This window comes from Garra rufa, chromosome 5, assembly GCF_049309525.1.
Source record: "Garra rufa chromosome 5, GarRuf1.0, whole genome shotgun sequence".
In the NCBI taxonomy this organism is placed as follows: domain Eukaryota; kingdom Metazoa; phylum Chordata; class Actinopteri; order Cypriniformes; family Cyprinidae; genus Garra; species Garra rufa.
In genome coordinates, this window is record NC_133365.1 from 15028290 (window position 1) to 15050513 (window position 22224).

The following is a 22224-nucleotide window of genomic DNA, read 5'->3' on the forward strand; positions in this document are numbered from 1 at the left end:
CAGAACAGTATTCGTTTGAAAAAAAAAAAAAAAAAAAAAATATATATATATATATATATTGTATCATTATAAGCTGTTCCTTTTGATCAGTTTGTGTTCGCTGAGTAAAAGTATTCATTTATTTAAAAAAAAAATAAAGAAATAAAAATTAAGAAAAACAATACTGATAAATTATATTTAAAAAAAAAACTTCCACAAACCTAAAAACTTGATTTAAATAAGTATCTACTAACTAATTACAAAAGAATTAGAGAATCCAACAATCAAGTCAATTTATTACTAAAATGAGGAACGACAGTTGTAATGGTAATTTTAAACAATATGAATTGTAAAAATGACTTGAATAAATTTATGTTTCAGTGATAGTATTTTCATAGTGTCTCGGTTTTTTCCAAATGGAAAACCACTTTAATTTCATCTACTGCCTTTAAAAAAAAAAAAAAAGAAACAAAAAATGATGTGTTGTGAAGTCATGAATGACCAATCAAAATGCTGATTTCACTAAAAGCTTTTAAAACAACATTCAGGCACTGGACTGATTGTTCTAGAGTAGTTTCTAATCTCTTAGTCTTCTCAAATCCTGCATTTGCAAGCAAGTCAACCTCATAAGAACCCCCGGAGGGCCCATATCTCATGGCCTATCAATACCATACTGATGTTTAAAACATTAGAGTGCCTGCATCGGGTTGCATGCTGTCAAAAGTTGCTTGATGAAATTGCAGGGCAGTCAGTTTAATCTTTCAAAATATCAGTAGCAAGTTCTACAGGAGGGCATGGGTGGAGTAGAGAGATGTATTACAGAAACATGATCAATGTGCTTCTAAGTGCAAAGACAGACTTTAAATGAATATAGTTCAGAAGACACAAATTCCATTCTGGAAGAACCTTGTCTGCATTTGAAAGGTTCCATGGACGTACAAGGTTCTTCGTGAAACTACAGTACCAATGCCAAAGAAAACTTGGGTCAGTAAGTGTTATTTATCAAGGATACATTAAATTGATCAGAAGTGACAGACATTTATAACAAACAAACAAATAAACTGCATTTTAATTTTCTATTTAACAGAGGATCCTGAAATGAAAAATTGCCATGGTTTTCACAAAAATATTACAATGAATAAACAAATTCTGACTTTTTTCTCAGAATTGGGAGATATAAACTCACAATTGCGAGTTATAAAATCAGAATTGTGAGATATAAACTTGCAATTCTGAGAAATAAAGTCACAAATTGTAAGTTTATATCACGCAATTGCGAGGTATAAAGTCAAAATTGCATGATATAAACAGTTTGCAATTCTGTGAACATATCAGTCTTGTTTTCTCCTTAGAACTGGACTTTATAACCCACAATTGCGAGTTTATATCTCACAATTCTGAGAAAAAAAGTCAATTAATTCTGAGAAAATTGCAAGACACAAACTTGCAATTGTGAGAATAAAAGTCAGAATTGTGAGATACCAGTCAGTGACTTTATATCCCACAATTCTGACTTTATAACTCACAATTGTGTATCACAGTTCCAAAAAAAAAAAAAAGTCAGAATTGAGAGATGTAAACTAAATTGGGCGGAAAAAAAGTCAGAATTGTGATATAAAAAGTCGCAACTACCTTTTTTATTGTAAGACACTAAAGACCGCAGAAATTCCTGCCTAAAATTGAAACAAATTACTTTGGAACAAATTACATTTTAAAATACATTAAAACATAACTTTTATTTAAACGTGTAATAATATTACTGCCACGTTTACACAGGAACACACGAACAATGACGGAGTAAAAGACGTATATTTAATAAATCCAACGAAAACTCAGGAAACACAGGAACACCAGGAGATAACATCAAAGACAGACAAGAATACAAAGCAAAGACACAAACTTATAAAGACACAATGATTGGGAAACACAAGTGTGGGAAATTAGACAGGAACCAAAACACACAGAGCAGCGGGGGAGATGGGAGAAACCAAACTAAATAGTCCAGGGGTGTGACAATAGTACTGTTTTTACTGTATTGTGGTGAAATGAATGCATCCTCAGTGATCATAAGTGACGTAAAACGTCTCAGTTGGTTTTACAAATGTAAGCATACATGAACTCAGGCCAATTTGTTATAAAGGTAAAAGATAGTGTCGTTTTTAGACAACATATGTGTCAAAAAAAAAAGTCACTTAAAGTAAAATGTGCCACAGAGGGTAACCCTATCAACATTTGTGAATTCCAGTACTGCATCTCAGCTATAATGAGACTAGTAGCTAATTAAAGGGACACACCATGTAATAACCTTGCCAGAACTCTATTACAAGTCCTCTGCATTCTGAAGGAGATGGTGACAGCTATGCCTGCATTCTGACATGACGATCTATAACCGCACAAAGCTTTGTGACAGCCCCCTCTCTACCTCCAGAGAGATGGAAGTCAGAAGAGCGAGAGCAAGACAGCGATGGAGAGAGACAGTACGGGACGGAGAAAAGGGAGCGGGAGAAAGGAAGGAGGGGGGGACGTATGCCACATTTGCACACGTTCCTGAGAGACATCGCCAGGCATTGTGGCCAATGAAACAAAGCTTTGTCCTCTGTGCTGTTCCCTTTTGTGGTGCAAGTCAGGGGGATCAACAAGAATGTCAGCCGTTGTTGGGCGGCTCGTGATTGTGGCAGGAAAGTAATTGATGTTGGCTGGCGCACGCATCCCGATTTTCCGACAAGTCACAATGGAAGCCAATCCATCAGAAGAGCCTGGTTTCAATGCAGCATAGTAAAAACCTCAGTGGTGGTTAAACACAGCAAATCGCCCAATGCTTCCTGTGCAATTAATCACTCTCTGATGGACGCTCCCTACTAAATTCCCAAAAGTAAATTCATCTTAGCTCCTCGCTTATACGAATCAACTCAAACGTCATTGAGGTAAGACAGTTAAGTCACCCAAATGTGTTACACTGGCTAATGTATTCATTTATGCAGATTGTGGGTAATGTCACTTGGATGGTATGGAAATCCTAACGCATTAATATGGAGATATGGTGATCACTTGGTTGGATTATAATAATTACAGATTTGATGTCTGAACCTGTGCAGGTTTTCACTGAACAAACCTTTCAGCCATCGATTGGATCACCTATATTTGACTTCTGCAAAGTCCATGCAAATAATGGTGTCACTAAATAAAGCAATCTGCCCATGATAATTACACACCGCACCGTCTATGCAGCATCATATATAACAAACAGCCCACTGGATAATTGTACCTTGGCATGCAGAGGAAGGGATGTAGGTGTTTTAATTACTGTTCCCTCAAATGATCTCTAGGTGAAGGTGATGGAGGTGAGAGGGGCACAAACAGCCTCTCCGTGTCTGAGTTATCAAGAACAGATTGAGCCAAGCGTTTGGGAGCTAGGGAGGTGAGCAAGCGGGCAGCTGGAACTCAAATCAGGCTTCCTGTAAAGTAAAATAAAGCACAGCACCAGCGCAGAGCAACAGCGAGGTCATGTGCACACGACCTTTATGCATCTTACGTGTCTAGGGACTGTAGAATGCTTATGTTTCCACTACAGCTAGGTATTCATCTAAACAGTAAAGTCCAACAGAGTGAGCACACATTGAAAAACATTTTACCCATTTAAGCTTTGAAATAATTTAAAGTCCCCAAGAATTTGAAAATGGAAATGTTTTGGATTTTAGTATGAATATGTTAGCCTTAAGATTATAAGCTAGTGATCTCCAAAACAATGACAAAATTCACATTTACGAGATATAATGGTTTTGTTGACATTATCCTCCACTTCAGCTTCTCATAAATAATAAATAATAATAATAATAATAATACATTTTATTTAAAGGCGCCTTTCATGGCACTCAAGGACACCTTACAAATCAAAAATAGAACAACAACATTAATTAAAAAAATAAAAAAAACAATACAACAAACAAGATAAAATGACATAAAAGCCTGCCTAAACAAACATGTTTTTAGACGAGATTTAAAAAACTGGAAGACTTGGACTGTTACGAACCTCAGCAGGAAGTACGTTCCATAAAAAAGGTGCCGCATAACCAAAAGCTCATGACCCCATAGAAGCTGTCCGTGTACGTGGAAGTACAAGAGTAACTGCCGAAGCAGACCGTAAGTTACGTGATGGAATATGTACATGGAGAAGATCCAAAAGATATGGAGGTGCCAAGTTGTTGAGTGCTTTATAGGTTAAAAGTAATATTTTAAAATTTACACGAAATTTAACTGGGAGCCAATGCAAATTTTGTAAAACAGGAGTGATATGTTGAGAAATGGAAGTTTTTGATATAACCCGAGCAGCGGCATTTTGTACCAACTGTAGTTTATGAAGTGCTTTAGAAGGAAGCCCGTAAAATAAAGCATTGCAGTAATCAATTCTTGATGTTACTAGAGCATGCACAAGAGTGGCCGTGCTCTTCGTTGAAAGAACGGGACGTAAACGATTGATATTCCTAATATGAAAGAATGCAGAACGGGTAACGCTATTAATATGAGCTTCAAAAGACAACGTTTGATCAAAGATGACTCCCAAACTTTTAACCTGGTTGGACAATGGAACACTAAAATTATCAATTAAAACAGACGAAATGTTTGACTTACCTAATATAGTTTTTGTACCAACAAGAAGAATTTCTGTTTTACTATTATTCAGTTTGAGAAAATTACTTGAAAACCAAACTTTTAATTCTTCAAGGCACTCAACAAAAGCAGAAGGGAGAAACGTAGAAGAAGGTTTAGAAGAGAGATAAAGTTGGGTGTCATCTGCGTAACAATGGAATTGAATACCATGTTTCCTAAAGATAGTGCCTATGGGAAGAAGATAAATAAGAAACAAAAGAGGTCCCAAAACAGAGCCCTGTGGAACACCAGTGACAACTGGAGTAGTGGTTGATTGGAACTGTTTAAGTTGTACAAATTGTGTCCGGTCTGTAAGAACGAAACCAAGAAAGGACTGTACCAGTAATTCCGATAGATTCCAATCTGTTTAAAAGTATAGTGTGTGAGACAGTATCAAATGCTGCGCTAAGATCCAGAAGTATAAGAATTGATAAAAATCCAGAATCGGCAGCTAGTAGTAAATCATTTGATATTTTTTCTGTCCAGTCAAATGCTCTCTAGACTCTAAAGCATCCCTCCCCTTATACTATAAATACAGGTACATCTCAATAAATTAGAATGTTGTGGAAAAGTTCATTTATTTCAGTAATTCAACTCATAGTCACATAATTCAACTTGTATTAAATAAAATCAGTGCACACAGACTGAAGTAGTTTCTGAAGTAGTTCTTTTAATTGTGATGATTTTGGCTCACATTTAACAAAAAAACACCAATTCACTATCCCAACAAATTAGAATATGGTCACATGCCAATCAGCTAATCAACTCAAAACACCTGCAAAGGTTTCCGGAGCCTTCAAAATGGTCTCTCAGTTTTTTTTTTTTTTTACTAGGCTACAATCATGGGGAAGGCTGCTGATCTGACAGTTGTCCAGAACAGTGGTTCTCAAACTTTTTACAATGGCGTACCCCCTGGGGCATTTAACATTCTTCTGAGTACCCCCACAATATTTAAGGGATCAAATTTCCCCCTTTAAGTTGATTTACACATGAATTTTTACTTTTTATAGAGGCATCTTTTATGTCATGTTCTTAACATTCCATTAAGTGTATTATTAATATGTGATCCTGGGGCACAAAACCAGTCCTAAGTAGCATGGGTATATTTGTAGCAGTGGCCAAAAAATCAATGTATGGGTCAAAAATACATTTTTCTTTTGTGCCAAAAATCATTAGGATATTAAGTAAAGATCATGTTCCATGAACATATTTTGTAAATTTCCTACTGTGAATATATCAAAACCTCATTTCTAAATAATTATATGCATTGCTAATAACTTCATTTTTAGGTGAATTTCTAAATATTTAGATTTTTTATTTTTTATTTTTTTGCATTCACAGATTCCAGATTTTTAAATAGTTGTATATCAGCCAAATATTGTCCTATCCCTAACAAACCATACATCAATGGAAATGGTGGAATACACCATTTCAGACTATGTATAAATCTCAATAAAAAATACCCTTATGATGACTGGTTTTGTGGTGCAGGGTCACAAAGCAATAAATAATGGCAAAATTAAGTGATTCGATTTATATCTAATATCGCCAGTAGGTGGCAGCAGTCACTGTCTTAATGAGTGAGGCATCGCGTCTTTCATTCATTCAGTAAGCAAGCAAACGGCTGTTGTTCACTGACTCTCCGAATCGTTCCAAGCTACTGATTTTTTCATTAACGAAACACCGCGGTTGCTTGGAGAGACCAGTGGTGTAGTGGTATCTGGAGAAGTGGGTATACGCTCCATTCACCTGCTTCTTTTTATTTACAAGGTATTGTTTTCGTTATGTACTGATTCAATTCAGTAATCGATAATAATTATAACTTTACCATTACCATTACTTTATTTTGTGCGGCCTTCCTGACATGCTCTCACTTATAAACAGGCTGGGGTGCGGGAGACGGAGCTGGCCAAACATATTTCAAAGCATGCCACGGCACGGTCCTGAGTGTTTTTAGCGAATATTTGCATTATACACTGACTGGATGTGGTGGACTGGCATGATTTTGGCCAATGCAGGACACTATACTGAATGATGCACAACAGAAGGGATTGAAGTGGATATATGCAAAGCCGCCTGATAAAGAAGTGGGTACTCCACTACATTGGTTGCTATTGATTTGTAGAAAATATAACAAACAATACTGACAATATTGTTTAAATGTAGGCAACATTTAAAATGTAAAATGCTCACTTAATGTTACCTTTTTGTTGAACTGTTATATAAAATCAACAATTGCTTGATATTCAGAGAAAACTGTTCTTGCTCGTATTTTAAACATGAAAAATAACTCAGAAATGTTTCTGTATCGAAGAGAGTTTCTTAAATAGATCTTTATGTACAATCTGTCAATATTTGTTCTTTGCTATTAATTGTTACAAATATACTTTAAAGACACAATTAACAGCAGCGCGATTTTCTAAAGCAACATACTCCGGTATCCTATTATACGCGCGCTGCTGGTGTGGATACAGAGCGCAAGAGATAAGGTAATTTGATGTTGTTTGATTGTTTACTGCACTCTAATGTTCCTGTTTTATAATAAAAGCGGCATTTTGCTTGTCAGAAATACATGATCGGTTTTAATTGGGGTAGAATTAAATGAATAGCAAACCTCAGCATTTTGTTCGCGTACCCCCTGCCTTCACCTCACGTACCCCTAGGGGTACGCGTACCCCTGTTTGAGAACCACTGGTCCAGAAGACAATCATTGACACCCTTCACAAGGAGGGAAAGCCACAAACATCCATTGCCAAAGAAGCTGGCTGTTCACAGAGTGCTGTATCCAAGCATGTTAACAGAAATTTGAGTGGAAGGAAAAAGTGTGGAAGAAAAAGATGCACACCCAGTGTTAAGGCATCAAGAGCCACCACCACAGACGTGTCAAGGAATTTGACTACAGTTGTTGTATTCCTCTTGTTAAGCCACTTCTGAACCAAAGACAACGTCAGAGGCGTCTTACCTGGGCTAAGGAGAAGAACAAATGGACTGTTGCCCAGTGGTCCAAAGTCCTCTTTTCAGATGAGAGTAAGTTTTATATTTCATTTGGAAACCAAGGTCCTAGAGTTTGGAGGATGGGTGGAGAAGCTCATAGCCCAAGTTGCTTGAAGTCCAGTGTTAAGTTTCCACAGTCTGTGATGATTTTGTGTGCAATGTCATCTGCTGGTATTGGTCCACTGTGTTTTTTGAAAACCAAAGTCACTGCACTCATTTACCAAGAAAATTTAGAGCACTTCATGCATCCTTCTGCTGATCAGCTAAAGATGCTGATTTTCTAGCAGGATTTTCTAGTCATTTTCTAGCAGGATTTGGCTCCTGCCCACACTGCCAAAAGCACCAAAAGTTGGTTATTTGACCATGGTGTTGGTGTGCTTGACTGGCCAGCAAACTCACCAGACCTGAATCCCATTGAGAATCTATGGGTTATTTTCAAGAGGAAAATGAGAAACAAGAGACCAAAAAATGCAGATGAGCTGAAGGCCTCTGTCAAAGAAACCTGGGCTTCCATAACACCTCAGCAGTGGAACAGATTGATCACCTCCACGCCACTCCGAATTGAGGCAGTAATTAAAGCAAAAGGAGCCCCTACAATGTATTATATGTACATATACAATGTATGTATTATGTATGTATTATAAGTACATATACAGTAAATGAACATACTTTCCAGAAGGCCATTTCATATTGGTCTTATGAAGTATTCTAATTTGTTGAGAAAGTGAATTGGTATGTTTTTGTTAAATGTGAGCCAAATCATTACAATTAAAAGAACCAAAGACTTTAACTACTTCAGTCTGTGTGCATTGAATTTATTTAATACACAAGTTTCACAATTTGAGTTGAATTACTGAAATAAAAGGAACTATTCTATGTCATTCTAATTTATTGAGATGCACCTGTAGATGCTTAAACTGCAGATGAAATTCGCCACTTGATCACAGTGTTAGCATTTTCTATACAGTGAATGCACGTAGTGCACTATATAGAGGATAGGGAACGATACAGACAGTGTAAATATGCTTTCTATTGGGGCAAAAGAAGTCTGATTTCAAGGTGTCTCATGCAAATCACCGCAGTGTTCATGCAGTCTGCTCTGGTCCAGGGACATGATGGCCCTGTCCCAAATCGCACACTAAACCCTGACGCTCTTCCTCTGAGTCCGTTCTTTCATGACATAATGCTGCTTTGACTGTCAGGTAGAAGTCTGTCGCAGAGTTTGCCTCAGTGCGGGCCTGGTAGAAGTGCGCATCGGCAGTGCTCATGAGCACCCTTTTGAAAGCTAATATGACAAATGGGACACCCTATGGTCTTGTGGACTTAACGCACACATGCACGTAGCGGCTACTGTGAGTTCACAAGTGCGCAACTGCACATGAAGTGCCATTTGAGACCAATAGCATAGGCAGAGAGTGAACCAACTCCAGGGTAAGGCAAAAAACAGCCAAATATATTTACTACAAACATCATAAACTTGTCTTTTTAGAAAAGAATCGGATGGCTAATAAAATATTTTTAATGGGACTGAATTTGTATTTAACGTGATTACATTTTAATAAAATCATTAGAAATTGATAATTATAAGATTTAATTTCATTTAATTTATGATGAGAGAACCACGAAAAAAATAACTAATGTCCTAATCGACACTTTCTATTCATTTTCACTTTGTTAGCAACAGACGTCATAGATTCAATTTCTTTGTGCAGGGGAAAATTTTGTAATAAAATTAGACAAGATTACAAAACTTTCATCTAGTAGTTTTTTAGTAGTCTTGTATTTTTTCAACTTTTGAAAAGTATGTTGCACCATTCAGAATTTAATTGAGAATTTATTTAAAAACACCATTTAAAGCCTGATTTTAAATGTGAATAGAAATCAGAATGCAGATGTGCGATTCAGATTTGAATTTTAGGTAGAATTGAATTTAAAGGAATTGAAATTAAAAAGGAATTAATATTAAAAAAATGTATAAAGACTTTTTATTGCAGAATGTTACAATGCTTAAAAAAATGAGAAACAGATAGAATGCTAGATAGATGGATAGAACAAAAGCAGGATAGAACTATAGACAGAACCATGGAGAGAATGATAGAATGATAGATAGATAGAATGATAGAATAATTCAAAAGTTGAATGAACACATTTTATCTGCCCTCAGTGGGACGAAATGTCAGTATGCTGTCATTTAGAGCACTGTGTCCTTAATCGAGAATCATTGTACCACAGAAAAAACACACCTTCGAATTAATGCCTATGCAGGCACATTAAAAGAGATGTTCAGCTCGCAGAGTTTGCAGGGTAAGAGCTTACACAGCTCGTACGTGGCCTAATTCTGTCTTCATTCTTTACGGGGAGTGCAGTATCAGCCTCCTACCAGTTCACTGCCTCCTGCCCAGTACACTCGCCTCTCCCACTAAGAACTACGGCCGGCAGAGAAAAGCGCTCACTTTTAGCTTTTAGAGCCGTCTGCCTTGTCTCTAAATCCCGCCGTGCACGCTATATGACAAGACATGCTGACTAAACTGAACAGATGCAACAACGAGTTAAAGAAAAAACAGAACAGAGGCAAAGGAAATAAATCAGTGGACATTCAGCTCTCTGCCAAGGGAGCGAAATCTCTTAGGACAGGCAAAGTAAGTTCAAGCTCACCTTGGAAAGTCTTTCGGATATGGAAGGTGAGGGTGTAAGAGGGAGGCAGGAAATGCCATGGAAATGTCACCATGATAGCAGTCTGGCAGGAAAAGAACAGCCCAGAGATTCTCTCCTGTCAACTCACATCCATCCAAGAATGCAGGGCTGATAAGAACAGACATGTCCAAATGAAAACTCCTGCAACAGTTTTCTTTGGATAGACCAACCGATTTGGGTGCTTATTTTGTAATCCTTTAGCAAGACATAATTGCATTTCTGAAGCAATATCACATTCATGAATAGAGAAGTCAGATAGGTCAAGTCAAATTTACTTGTATAGAGCTTTCATAACACAACACAGCTTTGCAGAAAATGTTGATAATGTTTATAATATCTTCATGCCTTATAGTCGCATTTAGCAGATTAGAGCTTGCCAATAAAATAGTTTACATTCTGCGACAATACAAGCAATCAGGTAGTTGAGATTTGCTATATAGCATCTATTGCCCTACACAAGTGTACTGTATGTATGCAGATAAAGTCTGACATACTTATATACCCATCCTTATATAAAGAGAACAAAACAAATCAAAATCAGGCAGATTAAGCATATACCAATTTATGTGAGTGCATTGTAGTGTATGCAGATAAACGTAGAGATACATCATGTGGTCAAAATTAAAATTTTATTATTTTTACAATAGGTTTTGCTGATCCAATATACTAGGATCAATATTCTAGGATCTTTTCTTTCTTATTCTGAGTCACTATAGCCACTAGTTCCAGTCTGTATCCAGATCGTGAACCTGCCGAGAACAGCCTTACTTCCGCCAGTTCTTCTGGAATTTGTAATCAGGTTGTAAACAAAGTTATTTTTACTTTCAACAACACATTGTAAGATGCAGCCAACTAATGCACTAAACAGTACTGTCATGGGAAATCACCTTTAACAGATAAAAAGAATAGTCTGATAAAGAAATCACTTTCCTCAGCTGATATTCAAACTAATATTTTATTGTGAATATGAGATTAAGCTGAAGAATGAATGCTGTATCAGATGCAGGTTATCACACTTGCTCCATCTCTTTCTCATAATACATGACTCTACATAATACAGTGAGATTTTAATGCAGTAATACAATAAGCTTTCAGTGAAGCAACTGAATGTTCCATCATTTCTAATTCTAAAGCTACGTTTTCTAATTAGTAAAGAAGGCATGGGCTCAGCTCAGTTAAATCTATGGTGGAAGGAAGTAGTTATGCACAGAAGAGGGTTTTTAAAGAAACTCCATTATTATTTTTTTACACATGTATGCCGTCAAACTGTTGTAGAAACACAATATCACACTCGTAGCACTGCGATATGGCTGTATATCAGCACGGTGTGAATACCTACAACCAAATCACGGCTGTGCCGATATACAGCCATATTGCACTGATACAAGTGTACGACACAAAAAAGACAGATAAGACTAAGCTACGCTCATTATACTGAGTTAAATAATTAGTTTGTGTAGTTTTTTTCTCACAAGCACAAATACAGCTTTTTTTAAGATTAAAGGTACATGTAAAAGTCCTTCCTCATTAGTTACCTGCTGTGTATGCCTATTATTAAAAAAATTAAAAATCACCTAATTTATTTTTTTTTTTTTCATTTATTTATCTGGATCCCCATTAGCCACTACCAAAGTAGTGGCTATTCTTCCTGGGGTCCATCATACACACAACAAAATTACATTAATCCATAACAACAACAACAACAACAACAACAAAAAACACTACAAAAACATAAAAACCCAAAATTCATACATAGCATCAAGATCAACACTCCACTCAGTACTGTGCCATTAAATATTTTTTCAACAATTTTTTAAACCTTATTTTACTTATTAAAAACATGTAATGTCTGATGGCAATTCATTCCATGTTTTCATTCCTCTATACATTACAGTCCATTGCTTTTAATTAGTTTTTGAAACCGGAAGCAAAAAATATCCTTTTGATGCATGCCTGGTGTTAAAATTATGACTAGCATTACTATACAAAAGTTGACAGTACAATACACTTGGAACTCGTGACATAGACATATTTCTTATAAAACACAGCAGAGAAACAATTACCTTATCCTTCACCAATAGCCAACCTAGAGTTGTATGCATTTTCATAATACTAACCCTTCTATTGCAGTGCAAAATTAGTCGTGCAGCTCTGTTCTGAACTAACTGTAATTTTTCTAAGTCTTTATTTGATGTACTCGACCATACCACCGGACAGTAATCTAGATAAGTAAGAACCATTGCCTGCACAATTTTAGAGATACAATACTGTGGCAAAAAATTTTACACATCTCTTAATAACTGATAAAGCTCTTCCCATAACAATTACCATATTATCAATCTGTTTTGACCACTTTAACCTACTGTCAAGAATAACTCCAAAAAACCTAATTTCCTCTACTTGTTCAATAGACACACTCTTTACAGACAAATTTAATTGTGGTTTACATTTAAGTTTAAAATTTGATCCAAACACAATACTTTGTGTTCATTTTCAAGGAGACATGTTTATGCATGTTTCATAAGACAGATTAATATGTGTCAAATGTTCTTCAGTCGTTTTTTTTTCTTATAGAACATATGGCAAACACTGTGCTGACAACCTGCTTTCCGAACATGTCTTTATTCTGAACTTGTACCTGCTGAGTCTTTCAAAAGGCCAAATTTAAAGTAAAGCCTTCAATTTATCGCCAGCCGTTTGACGCTAACAATTACCAGGTATAGCAGGAACTGCATGAGAACAGAAGCCACCTCTGTCCATTTCAAAGTTGAAATGCACTACACAGCAAATTGAAATAATGTTTCTCGGGTTATAAAATGGGTGCTCAGGCCAAAGAAAGGGCATTTTAAAAAGAGGGCTTTTAGCATGTCAGTGTCTGATGGAGGGGTCATAATATTGGCCAGTGAACTCAGTCCCACCTTTAGTTATATAATGGCATACTAATGTTTGCCGCAGTTACCCGCTCCATCACTCAAACTCCCCAGGAGGAAGAAGAAAGTGTATTATTCATGCAACATGCTCCTCCATAGCAACTACACTAATAAGGGCCCAGTGGGTTACGATGAATGTTCTCCAGCTGCATATAAAATGTACATATCGAATCCATAATTGAACAAAGAATAGAGAAAGCACAGTGACGCAGTATAGATATAAAAGAGAACTATTCTGATCCAATAAAGCAAAACTAAGGGCTGATATTCAAATTCTGTTTCAAATTGAGTGTCACATCTCATTTGACCAATTATCTCTTGCGTTTTGCTTGAGTCTGAAAGTACAGTGGGACATACAGTCTAAAGAGCTTATATGGCTTCATTTTTGAAATGCAAAGATGAGCCAGCATTTCTGTGATCGTTGCCTCCAAGGCAACTCAGAGTTTATACGGTAAAAAAGACATGTGGGGACAACCAGAAGCTATGAAAATAAATATTTTTCCCATTTACCTCTTAAACTTGGCAAGACAATAAAATGCAAATAGCTTTTGATAAGGGTGCTGTAATAGGAATGAATGCATTTGGGGGGGGGGGGGGATGATGATTACCTATATAATAGTGCTTTTGATCTCGTTTAATCTATATAATTATATAAAACATGTAGCATGTTATTAAGCTGACAGCCTGGGGTGTCTTGATTAAACAGTATACTGTAGGAGCCACTGATTCAAGCGTCACACCACATGTATACCAATGAATTCATTGATCACACACACTTATGAAGGAACATTTCTATTTCTGCATGTACTTACCTACCCTATGAAATGTATAATTTGGGCTTCAATAGGTCATAATTCTAGGTTTAAAAATCAAATCAATGTTGCAAATGCTCCAGGACTGAAGAGCCCATTCGAGGTCATTGCTCTAACCCTTGTGGATTGTGGTAAGTAGAATAATCCAAAATAATGCCAGATTATATGTGATCTTTAGATCTGAAACCAATCAAAACTATATCAAACAACAATCTAAAGTTTATCTGCTCTGTGGATTTTTCTGATTGTGGTCCACATGCAGAGACTCATGTCAAATGAAGATGAATGTACACTCTTCGAATCTGTCAAAACACATTTAAGAAAGTCAGATCGGCAAAATAATTTAACAACGCCATTTTTTTGATGAAGACATCTTTCTTTGAGTGCACACTTTCATTTATCCATTCATTGGTAACAGTATCAGTATTTCCCAGTATATACAGGAAAGTGGAATTTAAAGGCATTATGTGCATCAAAGATCATAGCTTCCTTGGGGAAACCAATAGATGCTGTTAAGTATAAACTATGGAACACATACAGTAGCATGAAGCTGGTAGCATCAGCATAAAGCACGGCTGGCTGAAGAGTTAGCAGAACTAATCTGAAATTCTAAACAGGCTTAAAAAGCCACTTTGGATGCTAAACTAATATGAAATGACAGGTTTTTTTTTTGGAAAGGATATGACAGCTGCAATATAGATAGTGTGGTTCTTAGAGAAAAGCATTTAAGTAACCACAGAGTCTGTCTGAGGTAGAGGAGATGGCCTACTCAAAGAAATGTGAATGGAAGAAAACATAACACTAAAAAGTCTATAGGAATGGAGATTCTGCCATTCCGTTATAAGAGCCCATCTGCGTTTATATAACATTCATATTCATTAACTGAAACTAAAGAAACAAAAGTTCAAGAATAGTGCAAGCCAAAAATTAAAACGAAAATGAAAAAAATATTTTACTCACCCTCATGTTTTTCCAAACCTATGTGACCGACAGTGGCGGCTACTGGTCTGTCAAATAGGGGAAGCTCATTTTCGGTCTACATCATAAAATTGTCTATTTATTTAAAAGTAAATTCTGCCCTACGTTCCTTTTCAAGAAAATGGTCTGTGACCCTGTCGTACCAACTAGGCGTCTTTTCCAGTGACTTTTCGTGTGCAGTTTCATATGAATGAATGATCTAAAAAATATATTAAACTCTGTAAAAGTGAAACAAGGAATGTGGTGTATAATTGTGTGAAATGTATGATGAAAATCAAGCAATTTCGCCAAGCAAATATACAGAAATAGGTTGCAGCAGTTTTTATTTCGACTGAACTTGAGAAATCCACGATGGGACTGAGCGGCCGCAGAGAGCGCAAACGAATAGCTTCAGCGATTCCTTATAGGACAAAATCGCTGTCAGTCAAAAGGAGATGCAATCTTTCGACAGACCCTCCAATCATCACGCAGAAGCTCAGCGTCCAGGCCAGCCCACTCCTCATTCACCCCCAGAGACGCTGAGCGTCCGTGGGCGGGACATAATCGCAGCGTTTATCCAATGACCGTCTAGTTTCAAAGCACTGGAAAAAAAACGTTCAAAGCAGCCCCATTGAAGTCAATGGACGCTGGGCTTCAATGGGGAAATGCACTGTGACGCTACGGGAATGTATGAGAAGAAAATCAAGTCAGCCGACCTGCTATATCTAACTGATTCTGAACGAATTCGTCTTTGAGATGAACGTTTTCTAACGCATTTTTAGTCAATAAAATGTTAATACAATAGTACGTAATTTGACCATTAATTTTGTGACATTATAGGGGAAGCTGAGCTTCCCTTGCAGTCTTAAAGAAATCGCCACTGGTGACCGATTTTATTCCATGGTATAGACACTCAAACTTTTCGCAAGATATCTTCCACAGAAGAAAAAACCCATTCAGGTTTGGAACAGCATTAGTAAATTTTTAAGAAAACTAACACTTCAAATAAACAAAATTTGTTATACCATTGTCAGATCAAATAAAATCCCTTTCGAACCAAGCAGATTTCTGTTGGTCAAGAAGCCAAATCCATGTGACCAACATGAACCTGATGGAAAATCTTTCGAACTTGTGAAATTCCCAACTGCTTGGATTCCTATTGAAATCACTGGATTTTGCCTGTGAAAATTTGCTGCACTATGGTACCTGTGTTTGCACCTTAAAGAAGAACTTCACTTCCAGAATCAAAATTTCCTGATAATTTACTCACCCCGTGTCATCCAAGATGTTCATGTCTTTCTTTCTTCAGTCGAAAAGAAATGAAGGTTCTTGAGGAAAACATTCCAGGATTTTTCTGCATATAGTGGACTTCAGTGGTGGCCAGTGGGTTGAAGGTCCAAATTGCAGTTTTAGTGCAGCTTCAAAAGCCTCTACACGATCCCAGCCAAGGAATAAGGGTCTTATCTAGCGAAACGATTGGTCATAAAAGTTTATATACTTTTTAACCACAAATTCTTATCTTGAAATAGGATAGACTTTACGCATTACATTCTTACGTTGAAAAGGTAGCCAAAAGTACCGACACAGTGTTTACAAAGCAAAGGAAAGAAAGTCAAAGCCTTTTACAAAAAAAAAAAAAAGGTAAAACAACAATGTCGGACGATTTTGAAGATGGAGAAGAAAATGAGAGTACTGTTTTTTTTTCTACCCTATACTTTAGACAACGAACTAACCACACGTCACCTTTCCAGTGTGCGCATTGCAGAACTTAGTAATTCAATTAAAAAATAAATATATGACAATGACTGATTGTTTCACTATATAAGACCCATTTTCCTCGGCTGGGATCTTGTAGAGCCCTTTGAAGCTGCAGTTTGGACCTTCAACCTGCTGGCCACCACTAAAATCCACTATATGGAGAAAATTCCTGAAATGTTTAAAAAAAAAACGTAATTTCTTTGAGACTGAGGAAAGAAAGAAAGATGAACATCTGGATGACATGGAGGTGAGTAAATTATCAGGAATTTACATTCCAGAAGTATACTTCTCCATTAACAGCTATAAAAGAGCATCTTAATTAGGGATGGGTACCGAAACCCGGTACTTTATCGGTCCCGGTGCCAAATTATAAAAGACTGAAGTATCGATAAGCTCTGACGTTAACGTTTGTGCTGTCGATACTGGAGAAATAAAAAAATAAATGTCCTATTTATTATTGCTAAATAAACATTACCTAGCATATTTTACCTGACCAGCCTTTTGTAATTTGCGATAATATTTGTTATTCGCCTGCACTGCCGTTATTTGCTATCTCACGCACGAAATGTAGTCTGTTCCGCAGTACACAGAGCTCGCGCGCACACAACATGAGAGAGCACGCGCTTATGGAGTGACAATGGCGGAGAGCGCCGAACGATCCAAAGTATGGTTACACTTCACCCGTGTGAACACGGACAATGCTCGTTGCAACAAGTGCAACAAGATTTTTGCTTGTAAAGGCGGAAACACAAGCAATTTATCAAAACTTCTAGCCAAAGTGCATTATGTGCAGAAATGCAAAGTTCGACTGTCTAGCTTCTACTTCATCATCCGTCTCCTCAGGTATGCGTGCTATGTTAAAATAAGGACATAAACATCACATAAGGTCTCTCTAAATCAGTATTATAATGTTAATAATTTAATAAACACACATTCAGATACATATAGCCTACATATAGGCTAAATATTTAGAATATTTTTATGCAGTAGCCTAAATAAATATTAAACATTAAAATGCCTTTATAGTACTGCTTTTACAAATAGATAAATAATAATAAACTATGCTAAGAAATTATAGAGCAGAGCTTACCTAAAAATTAATTTGTAGTTAAATCATTGTATATTCATTTACAAGAAAATTGTGTTTATTTATTTGTTTTACAATCATTGGTTTTGTTTGTGTAACAGATATTTGCTCAAACATTAGTGTTTGCTAAGCTATAGATAATTATTTTACATTTAAAAAATAAAGTGTTGTTATTTCTGTTCTCAATTTGTTAATTAAAAACACAACAAAAAGTACCGATAAGAGTACCGTTAAAGTACTGAATCAATAAGTGGTATCGATAGAAGTAGTAATACCGTTAAAACCTTAACGATACCCATCCCTAATCTTAATCATGAAGCTCCCTCATAAAAATCTAATTTACACAAAAGTCGATCTGACACTTTCTATGGCGACAGAGAGCAACAGATGTGTGTCTTGTTCACAGTGTAAGAGGAACATCCGTGAATGTGAAGACAGAAGGGCTGGAGCGTTTTATTGCAAGCTTGGAACCTGGTAAAACAACGAGGCAGAAGAGAAGAGTCTGAGCGCTCTTCAAAGCAGCTCCGCTCACAGAGATCAGCGGGCTCGAGAGTGAGTGCTGACCAGAAGCAAAGAGAGGGGATCAATGGGTGGGATACTGAGGAGCCAAGGAGGTCGAGAGGAGGTGGGGAAAAGCAAACACATTATGTCACCAGAATATGTGTGCGTGCAAATGCACAGCACCAAATGCGCAAAGCTATCAACATTTTAAAAAAGCCAGAAAATACGTCAACAGCGGTGGCAACCAAATTCGACTGCGAACGAGCAAGCGATCAGAATAGCAGCATTTGAAAAGAGGCTGGGTGATATATCATAAGCAGGGGGGTTCTGCAGCAGGTTTTGAGATGCTCTATGCATCAACGTCATGGTGAGAAGACAGAATAACACAGCAAGGACGATGTGACATCAGAGGGGATCTTGAGAAGGTGTGAAGAAACAGGTAAGAGAAGAGTTCTGAAATAGACGTGTGAATTTCATGCAGGGAAGGTCACACATGCCAAAACTGACAACAGTAGAAGGAAGTGCAACAAAGAGAGATACAGGAGCCAAATGAGGGGAGCACAACAATTACCATATCTAGATATATCCCACCTGCTGTAGTCGGATCCTCACCATCTGCTGCTATAGAGGGATACGAAGGAATTGGAGGGGAGGAAGGAGAGAAAGAGAGAGACGTGGTCAATCTTCTTTCACATAACCTCTCTTGTAACACAAAAGCTATTTGCAATTTAACAGGTGATGTACACCAAAAATATAATAATAAAACACTGCTAAAAACAACAAACAACAGCCATATATATCTAAAATTAAAGATAAAAATTAATAAAAATATATATATATAAATATATATTCAACTGCAGCAATTTCAGTGGACACTCACTGTTTTTTTTTTTTCATTCTTATAGATATGAGAGTTTTTTTTCCCCCTGCCATTTTTCAAACCTGAGAGAGGCTGAGAGGCCTTATACATTAGTGACTGACAGCAAAAGAATAACCCAGGAAGCACACACCTATTTCATACTTATATCAGAGACATGACACTGTCAGTTGCCATTCTGTTATTACAGCACACATCAGCTGAACTCACTTTCAGAATCCATTTGTGACGTCTGAAAACGTAAGGAATATAAGAGGAATATAATGCAGTTGTCATTATCTTTCATACTCTTTACTCATTTTATTTCTCCCAACCGGGCCGACTGTCTGCTGCTGATGTGTGAATGTACTGTAGCCGATGACCGTTCTCGTAATCGCCTGAAGGTCGGGCTCTTTGGAATTAGGACAGTCTCATAGGGCAAGTTTTAATACAATATCTAAACGTTGCTGTTGCATCTGACCCTGCCGCTCACTCAGCCGGAGCCCAGCCCGTATTTATCATTCAGCAGCAGCTCTCAGATTATCCGGCTGAGCATGCATGTGTTTGACTGTTAATCGCTGTGCTGTGGGCCTGAAAGGCAAGGATGAACCCAACCTGTCTCCAGCCATTATCATCGACCTCCATCAACCTGATCACGTTACACTCCCGGAAGACTCCCGGCACCCTTTCCTTTTTCTTCTCTTTCACTCTATCTTCATCCTATTCATCTCCCTGTGAAAGGAGCTCTTCTTGGGTCCTGATGGTATCAGAGCTGAGGTTAAGTTATCCTCATTGGGTGCATGTGATAAATTGAGCTTTGTGTTGTTGGTAGCAATTGGAGGTTAACTCTCTTAAAAGGGCCAAGAGAAAATAATAGCTGACCCTGTTTAAAAGTTTACATACACTTGATTCTTGATCCTGCGTTCTTACCTGAATGATCCACAACTTTGTTTTTTTTTTTTGTTTAGTGATAGTTGTTCATAAGTCCCTTGTTTGTCCTGAACAGTTAAACTGCCCTCGGTTCTTTTAGGTCACATAAATTCTTTGGTTTTTCAACATTTTTGTGTATTTGGACCCTTTCCAACAATGACTGTATGATTTTGAGTTCCATGTTTTCACACTGAGGACAACTGAAGTACTCATATCCAACTATTACAGAATGCTCAATGATGTTTCTTACGGAAAAACAATGCATTAAGAGCCAATGCATTAAGAGCCGGGGGTAAAAACTTTCTGAATTTGAAGATTTAACTTATTTGTCTTCTGGAAAACATGTAAGTATCTTCTGTAGCTTCCAAAGGGCAGTAATAAGTTAAAAAAAATTGAGATGTTTAGGCAAAATAAGAAAAATGTAAATCTTCATTCTGTTCAAAAGTTTACACCCCTGGTTCTTAATGCATTTTTTTTTCCTTCTGGAGTCTCAGTAAGTGTTTGAACCTTCTGTAATAGTTGCACATGAGTCCCTCAGTTCTCCTCAGTGTGAAAAGATGGATCTCAAAATCATACAGTCATTGCTGGAAAAGGTTTAAATACACAAAAATGCTGAAAAACCCAAAAATTTGTGAGACTTGAAGGATTTCTCCTTAAGAACAGTGGGTAGTTTAACTGTTCAGGACAAACAAGGGACTCATGAACAACTATCACAAAAACAAAAAACAAAAAAAAAAACAGCTGTGGATCATTAAGCGTATGGAAACTTTTGAACAGGGTCAATTTAACTATTATTTTCTCTTGTGGACTATATGTAAACATCTTTTCTGTGAAATATTTTATTCAGGTCAGTACTAAATAAAAATAACATGCATTTTGTATGATCCTTCTAATTTTGGAAAAATAATTAACATTTCGCAGATTCTGCAAGGTGTATGTAAACGTTTGACCTCAACTGTGTATATAAATCTCTTTCACTTTGATATTGAACTTCACTCTATTTTCTTTGGTGTTTTCACACAGATGCAGCTCTATGTAGAATGTCAAAGCCCCAATAATCCATGTAAACAAGCTGAAGACGGAGAAAGAGAGAGAGATGGATCCACCAACCCAGCAACAGCAAGGATATTCGGGTGAGTGCCAATGTCTGGTCCTCTATAACGTCCATAAGAGTCATTATCTGAGCCAAGACAGAAGTTTAACTACAAAGACATGCACAGACACAATACACAAGCTTCTGTGTGCCAAACACAGCTTTTCCTGGCAAGAATAAACACACATCCACAACCAGGGCACAAAGTACGCCTTTTATGTTAATAAAACAATTCAAAGGCACAAGAACACAAGCTGTCTAAGAACATACACCATTTATAGCCATAAAACAGTTGTGTAGTGTTTTAAAGAGCTGCATGAACACAAATATGACATCACGCATCCAGGCTCTTGACTCCATCCACTGTGAACTGTATCTTGTTGTGGTTTTCTTCTGTTTTGCCGCTCTATCTTTTTCTTACAGAGCAGAGTGACAGCTCACAGACATGAAAAGGCCAGTCCCCATGCTACATCTTCCCACTTTCTTGCTCCCCCTCTTTCTGCTGGGTCTGGTTTCTAGAACCTTCTTTGAAATTTGTGTTATCTGCTCTCTGAAACGTACTGTCGCACACTGGGGATTTGGCCTGGAGCCCCAAAAATGAAAAACAAGGTTGTTGAGATGTGTGTGTGGGGCAAGAATATGTGTGTATTTGTGTGTGTGTGTTGGGCAGGAATGTGGTTTTTGGTGAGGAAAAACTAAAAATTATGTTTCACAAATGTGCTTGGTCTCAGCATGACACATTGTCTCGAAAATGGGTACTGAAGCAGGGCCGCCACCGAGGGGGGGGGGGGGGGGGGGTATTCACAGGCCTTGTCCCCCCCCAAACGAGTTACTGTGTCCTTCCCTTCCTCTCCCATTGCCACTGAATGTGATTGATTTAGAAAGCAAAAATCCATGTGACTGCATGTGATTACAGTTTGCACACATCCTACCCCAAACCCCAAACGTGATTTCGGCCCTCCATAGAAATATAACTGCAAGCCACT

The 22224-nt window shown here is 37.3% G+C and overlaps 1 protein-coding gene across 3 annotated transcripts in view; it reads right to left on the minus strand.

The window, feature by feature from the left end:
• Nucleotides 1-22224, minus strand: part of edil3a (EGF-like repeats and discoidin I-like domains 3a) — a 211750-nt gene that overhangs the window by 133027 nt on the left and 56499 nt on the right. The window contains exon 2 of one of the 3 annotated variants that reach the window (XM_073839788.1): nt 18951-18977. The exons of 1 other annotated variant lie outside the window; for it this stretch is intronic. In XM_073839788.1, the coding sequence (XP_073695889.1) occupies nt 18951-18977 (27 nt within the window). Of the gene's footprint in view, nt 1-18950; nt 18981-22224 lie in introns of all 3 variants that reach the window. One more of the 3 variants, XM_073839787.1, reaches the window with a different exon arrangement.